The 7,442-nt window shown below is 56.9% G+C and overlaps 1 protein-coding gene across 1 annotated transcript in view; it reads left to right on the top strand.

Moving 5' to 3' along the window:
* The window catches only part of LOC116938455 (importin-4-like), a 28,260-nt gene extending 21,835 nt beyond the window's left edge, over window positions 1-6,425 (top strand). Inside the window, exons 12-14 of the mRNA XM_076063873.1 lie at window positions 1,274-1,382; window positions 3,846-3,954; window positions 6,260-6,425. Coding sequence (XP_075919988.1) covers window positions 1,274-1,382; window positions 3,846-3,886 — 150 coding nt within the window. The 3' untranslated portion in view covers window positions 3,887-3,954; window positions 6,260-6,425. The remainder of the gene's footprint in view (window positions 1-1,273; window positions 1,383-3,845; window positions 3,955-6,259) is intronic.
* Window positions 6,426-7,442: the final 1,017 nt, after the last annotated feature.

Genomic DNA, 7,442 nt, shown 5'->3' with positions numbered 1-7,442 from the left:
TACCACTAACCCTCGCCTCCAGCACCAACCCTGAGCCCCTACCACTAACCCTAGCCTCCAGCACTGAGCCCCTACCACTAACCCTCGCCTGCAGCGCCAGCAATGAGCCCCTACCACTAACCCTCGCCTCCAGCACTGAGCCCCTACCACTAACCCTCGCCTGCAGCACCAACCCTGAGCCCCTACCACTAACCCTCACCTCCAGCACCAACCCTGAGCCCCTACCACTAACCCTCGCCTCCAGCACCAACCCTGAGCCCCTACCACTAACCCTAGCCTCCAGCACCAGCACTGAGCCCCTACCACTAACCCTCGCCTCCAGCACCAACCCTGAGCCCCTGCCACTAACCCTAGCCTGCAGCACCAGCACTGAGCCCCTACCACTCACCCTCGCCTGCAGCACCAGCACTGAGCCCCTACCACTAACCCTCGCCTCCAGCACTGAGCCCCTACCACTAACCCTCGCCTCCAACACTAACCCTGAGCCCCTACCACTAACCCTCGCCTCCAACACCAACCCTGAGCCCCTACCACTGACCCTTGCCTCCAGCACCAGCACTGAGCCCTTACCCCGTGTCTCTCTCTGTGTCTCTCTGCATCTCTCTGCATCGTCTCACTGCGTATGTCTCTCCGTCGTCTGCGTGCGTTCGTGTGTGTGTGTGCGTCTGCGTGTGTGCTTCTACGTGCGTGTGTGTGCGGCTGCGTGTGCGTCTGCGTGCGTTCGTGTGTGTGTGTGTCTGCGTGCGTGTGTCTGCGTGCGTCTGCGTGTGTGTGTGTGCGTCTGCGTGTGTGCGTCTGCGTGTGTCTGCGTGTGTCTGCGTGCATCTGCTTGTGTGATTCTGCGTGTGTGTGCGTGCGTGCGTCTGCGTGCGAGTCCGTCTGCGTGTGTCTGCGTGCGTCTGCGTGTGTGTGTCTGCGTGCGTCTGCGTGCGTGCGTCTGCGTGTGTCTGCGTGTGTCTGCGTGCGTGCGTCTGCGTGTGTGTGCGTGCGTCTGCGTGTGTCTGCGTGTGTGTGTCTGCGTGTGTCTGTGTGTGTCTGCGTGCGTCTGCATGTGTCTGCGTGTGTCTGCGTGTGTCTGCATGTGTCTGCGTGTGTCTGCGTGTGTCTGCGTGTGTCTGCGTGCGTCTGCGTGTGTCTGCACGTGTCTGCGTGCGTCTGCGTGCGTCTGCGTGCGTGTGTCTGCGTGTGTCTGCGTGTGTCTGCGTGCGTCTGCGTGTGTCTGCGTGCGTCTGCGTGTGTCTGCGTGCGTGTGTCTGCGTGTGTCTGCGTGAAGACGCCGCTGATGGAGCCGGCGCTGCTCAGCGAGACCCGTACCGCCGCAAGGCGGGCCTCATGTGCCTTGCCGTGCTGGCCGAGGGCTGTGCCGATCACATCCGCAACAAGTGGGGACCGTGTGGCCCTGCCTCGTGTCTTCCTGTGTCTCCCAGTGTCTCCCTGTGTCTCCCAGTGTCTCCCAGTGTCTCCCAGTGTCTCCCAGTGTCTCCAAGTGTCTCCCAGTGTCTCCCTGTGTCTCCCTGTGTCTCCCAGTGTCTCCCAGTGTCTCCCAGTGTCTCCCAGTGTCTCCCAGTGTCTCCCTGCCTTGTGTCTCCCAGTGTCTCCGTGTCTCCCAGTGTCTCCCAGTGTCTCCAAGTGTCTCCCAGTGTCTCCCAGTGTCTCCCTGCCTCGTGTCTCCCAGTGTCTCCCCCCTGCCTCGTGTCTCCCAGTGTCTCCCTGTGTCTCCCAGTGTCTCCCAGTATCTCCCTGTGTCTCCCAGTGTCTCCCAGTGTCTCCCAGTGTCTCCCCCCTGCCTCGTGTCTCCCAGTGTCTCCCTGTGTCTCCCAGTGTCTCCCAGTGTCTCCCAGTGTCTCCCAGTGTCTCCCAGTGTCTCCCAGTGTCTCCCAGTGTCTCCCAGTGTCTCCCAGTATCTCCCTGTGTCTCCCAGTGTCTCCCAGTGTCTCCCAGTGTCTCCCAGTGTCTCCCAGTGTCTCACCCTGCCTCGTGTCTCCCAGTGTCTCCCAGTGTCTCCCAGTGTCTCCCTGCCTCGTGTCTCCCAGTGTCTCCCAGTGTCCCCCAGTGTCTCCCTGCCTCTTGTCTCCCAGTGTCTCCCTGTGTCTCCCAGTGTCTCCCAGTGTCTCCCAGTATCTCCCTGTGTCTCCCAGTGTCTCCCAGTGTCTCCGAGTGTCTCACCCTGCCTCGTGTCTCCCAGTGTCTCCCCAGTGTCTCCGAGTGTCTCACCCTGCCTCGTGTCTCCCAGTGTCTTCCAGTGTCTCCCAGTATCTCCCTGTGTCTCCCAGTGTCTCCCAGTATCTCCCTGTGTCTCCCAGTGTCTCCCAGTGTCTCCCAGTGTCTCCCAGTGTCTCACCCTGCCTCGTGTCTCCCAGTGTCTCCCAGTGTCTCCCTGCCTCGTGTCTCCCAGTGTCTCCCAGTGTCTCCCTGCCTCTTGTCTCCCAGTGTCTCCCAGTGTCTCCCAGTGTCTCCCAGTGTCTCCCAGTGTCTCTCTGCCTCTTGTCTCCCCTGTGTCTCCCAGTGTCTCCCTGTGTCTCCCAGTGTCTCCCTGTGTCTCCCAGTGTCTCCCAGTGTCTCCCAGTGTCTCCCTGTGTCTCCCAGTGTCTCCCAGTGTCTCCCAGTGTCTCCCAGTGTCTCCCAGTGTCTCCCTGCCTCTTGTCTCCCAGTGTCTCCCAGTGTCTCCCAGTGTCTCCCAGTGTCTCACCCTGCCTCGTGTCTCCCAGTGTCTCCCAGTGTCTCCCAGTGTCTCCCAGTGTCCCCCTGCCTCGTGTCTCCCAGTGTCTCCCAGTGTCTCCAAGTGTCTCCCAGTGTCTCCCAGTGTCTCCCAGTGTCTCACCCTGCCTCGTGTCTCCCAGTGTCTCCCATTGTCTCCCAGTGTCTCACCCTGCCCTCGTGTCTCCCAGTGTCTCCCAGTGTCTCCCAGTGTCCCCCTGCCTCGTGTCTCCCAGTGTCTCCAGTGTCTCCCAGTGTCTCCCAGTGTCTCCCAGTGTCTCCCAGTGTCTCACCCTGCCTCGTGTCTCCCAGTGTCTCCCAGTGTCTCCCAGTGTCTCCCTGCCTCGTGTCTCCCAGTGTCTCCCAGTGTCTCCCAGTGTCTCCCTGCCTCTTGTCTCCCAGTGTCTCCCTGTGTCTCCCAGTGTCTCCCAGTGTCTCCCAGTGTCTCCCAGTGTCTCCCAGTGTCTCACCCTGCCTCGTGTCTCCCAGTGTCTCCAGTGTCTCCCAGTATCTCCCTGTGTCTCCCAGTGTCCTCCCAGTATCTCCCTGTGTCTCCCAGTGTCTCCCCGTGTCTCCCAGTGTCTCCCTGCCTCGTGTCTCCCAGTGTCTCCCTGTGTCTCCCAGTGTCTCCCAGTGTCTCCCAGTGTCTCCCAGTGTCTCCCAGTGTCTCCCAGTGTCTCCCAGTGTCTCCCAGTATTCCTCCCCACCCCCTGCCACGTGTCTCCCAGTGTCTCCCAGTGTCTCCCAGTATTCCTCCCCACCCCCAGCCACGTGTCTCCCAGTGTCTCCCAGTGTCTCCCAGTATTCCCACCCCCTGCCACGTGTCTCCCCAGTGTCTCCCAGTGTCTCCCAGTATTCCCACCCCTGCCACGTGTCTCCCAGTGTCTCCCAGTGTCTCCCAGTATTCCCACCCCCTGCCACGTGTCTCCCAGTGTCTCCCAGTGTCTCCCAAGTGTCTCCCAGTGTCTCCCAGTGTCTCCCAGTGTCTCCCAGTGTCTCCCAGTGTCTCCCAGTGTCTCCCAGTGTCTCCCAGTGTCTCCCAGTCTCTCCCAGTATTCCCACCCCCTGCCACGTGTCTCCCAGTGTCTCCCAGTGTCTCCCAGTGTCTCCCAGTATTCCTCCCCCACCCCCTGCCACGTGTCTCCCAGGTGCCTGGAGCCCATGCTGCGCTGCGTTTGCCGTGGGATGAGCGACCCGAGCCACATCGTGCAGAACGCGGCTCTCTTCGCGCTCGGACAGTTCTCTGAGCACCTGCAGGTGAGGGAGGGAGGCAGGGGTGGGTGGGAGGGGTGGGTGGGTGGGTGGGAGGGGGAGGGGGTGGGTGGGTGGGTGGGGGGGAGGGGTGGGTGGGTGGGAGGGGGAGGGGTGGGTGGGAGGGAGGGGGAGGGGTGGGTGGGTGGGTGGGTCGCCTCTTCCTCCTTGCGGCCTCTGCTGCTGTGCCCTCTTGCTGCGGGGGACGGAGTCACACGATGAACGTTGATCCTGGCCTGCTTCCGACGACGATGACTCCGACGATGACTCCGACGATGACTCCGACGACGATGACTCCGACGACGACTCCGACGACAACTCCGACGACTCCGATGATGACTCCGACGATGGTTTTAGCGTGCCGTGATGTCATCGGACGGGGCGGGGTTGGGGTAAGGTGAACACGCTCGACTTAACGGAGTGTGGAGGTTGCTTCGAGGAGGGCACGCCCGTCGAGGAGGACACGCCCGTCGAGGAGGACACGCCCGTCCGTGGTTCAATTGGTCAGGCAGGCGCTTGCGCGGGGGAATGCCCGCGTCGTTCCGGCGGCAATCCCGAGCCCTCTGTTTTCCGCCCCGCACGTGACTCCGCCGTGCGGGGCCCCGGCAGTCACGAAAAGCCTCGAATCGAGGCTGAAAGAGGCGTCGTTTGGACCGACGTCTTTTCCTGTTTTGAGCGGTGGGCATCCGCACGCGAGGAGGCCCCCCGGCGGTTTTTTTACGGACGAGCGGGGTTAGCGGCGCGGGGGTGAATAGACGCGTCGATTTTTAATGTTCAGTTCAGTGAGCGAACGCATTGGGCTCTATGGAGGCACTACACTACACTATACACTACTATACACTACACTACTATACACTATACACTACTATACACTACATATACACTACACTATACACTACACTATACACTACATTATACACCACACTACTATACACTACACTACTATACACTACACTACTATACACTATATACTACACTACTATACACTATACACTACACTACTATACACTATACACTACACTATACACTACACTACTATACACTACACTACTATACACTATATACTACACTACTATACACTATACACTACACTACTATACACTATACACTACACTACTATACACTACACTATACACACACTACTATACACTATACACTACACTACTATACACTATACACTACACTACTATACACACACTATACACTACACTACTATACACTATACACTACACTACTATACACTACACTACTATACACTACACTACTACACTACACTACTATACACTATACACTACACTATACACTACACTACTATACACTATACACTACACTACTATACACTACACTATACACTACACTACTATACACTATACACTACTATACACTACACTATACACTACACTACTATACACTATACACTACACTACTATACACTATACACTACACTACTATACACTATACACTACACTATACACTACACTATACACTACTATACACTACACTATACACTACTATACACTACACTACTATACACTACACTACTCTACCACTACTCTACACTACACTACTATACACTACACTACTATACACTATACACTACTATACACCACACTACTATACACCACACTACTATACACTACACTACTATACACTACACTACTATACACTACACTACTATACACTACACTACTATACACTATACACTACTATACACCACACTACTATACACTACACTACTATACACTACACTACTATACACTACACTATACACTACACTACTATACACACTACACTATACACTACACTATACACTACTATACACTACACTACTAGACACTACACTACTATACACTATACACTACTATACACTACTATACACTATACACTACACTATACACTATACTACTATACACTATACACTACACTATAGACTATACACTACTATACACTATACTATACACTACACTACTATACACTATACACTACACTACTATACACTACACTATACACTACACTACTATACACTACACTATACACTACACTACTATACACTATACACTACACTACTATACACTACACACTACACTACACTACTATACACTACACTATACACTACACTACTATACACTATACACTACACTATACACTACACTACTATACACTATACACTACACTACTATACACTACACTATACACTACACTACTATACACTATACACTACACTACTATACACTACTATACACTACACTACTCTACACTACACTCTACACTACACTCTACACCCGCTCACCTTGCCCCGTGCGTGTGCCAGCCGGAGGTGAGTGCCTACAGCTCCGAGGTGATGCCGCTCCTCATGGCCCAGCTTGGCCACGGTGGAGGGCAGCGGGGCCCTGGCGTGGCGCGCAAGGCGACGGCAGGCTGTCACCCGGGCCTACTACGCCCTGGACAACTTCGTAGAGAGCCTTGGTGGGGTGACCCCTCCCTCTCCCCTCCTCCCCTCCCCTCCCTCTCCCCTCCCTCTCCCTCCCCTCTCCCCCTCCCTCTCCCCCCTCCCTCCCCTCTCCCCTCCCCTCCCTCTCCCCTCCCTCTCCCCCCTCCCTCCCCTCTCCCCTCCCCTCCCTCTCCCCTCCCTCTCCCCTCCCTCCCCTCTCCCCCTCCCCTCCCTCTCCCCTCCCTCTCCCCCCTCCCTCCCCTCTCCCCCTCCCATCCCTCTCCCTCCCTCTCCCCTCCCTCCCTCCCCTCCCTCCCCTCTCCCCTCCCTCTCCCCTCCCCTCCTCCCTTCCCCCTCCCCTCCCTCCCTTCCCCCTCCCCCCCTCCCTTCCCTTCCCCCTCCCTTCCTCTCCCCTCCCCTCCCCCCTCCCTCCCCTCCCTCCCCCCTCCCTCCCCTCCCCCCTCCCTCCCCCTCTCTCCCTCCCCCTCTCTCCCTTCCCTCCCTCCCTCCCCCCTCTCCCCTCCCTCCCCCCCCCTCTCCCCTCCCTCTCCCCTCCCTCCCTTCCCCCTCCCCTCCCTCCCTCCTCCCTCCCTTGCCTCTCCCTCCCTCCATCCCCTAAAGGCTACACGGGGGATCTTTGTCTTGTGTGTGTGTGTGTTCGCTAACAGCACTTGCCCTGGCTGTCTAAAGGCTACACGGGGGATCTTTGTCTTGTGTGTGTGTGTGTTCGCTAACAGCACTTGCCCTGACTGTTTAAAGGCTACACGGGGGATCTTTGTCTTGTGTGTGTGTGTTCGCTAACAGCACTTGCCCTAACTGTCTAAAGGCTACACGGGGGATCTTTGTCTTGTGTGTGTGTTCGCTAACAGCACTTGCCCTGACTGTTTAAAGGCTACACGGGGGATCTTTGTCTTGTGTGTGTGCGCTAACAGCACTTGCCCTGGCTGTCTAAAGGCTACACGGGAGATCTTTGTCTTGTGTGTGTGTTCGCTAACAGCACTTGCCCTGACTGTCTAAAGGCTACACGGGGGATCTTTGTCTTGTGTGTGTTCACTAACAGCAC

Source organism: Petromyzon marinus, unplaced genomic scaffold (assembly GCF_048934315.1).
Source record: "Petromyzon marinus isolate PM22_M1 ecotype Great Lakes invasive population unplaced genomic scaffold, UKy_Petmar_22M1.pri1.0 PM_Scaffold_222, whole genome shotgun sequence".
Taxonomy (NCBI): domain Eukaryota; kingdom Metazoa; phylum Chordata; class Hyperoartia; order Petromyzontiformes; family Petromyzontidae; genus Petromyzon; species Petromyzon marinus.
The sequence above is the reverse complement of the archived record's forward strand: the minus strand, read 5'-3'. Positions and strand labels throughout refer to the sequence as shown.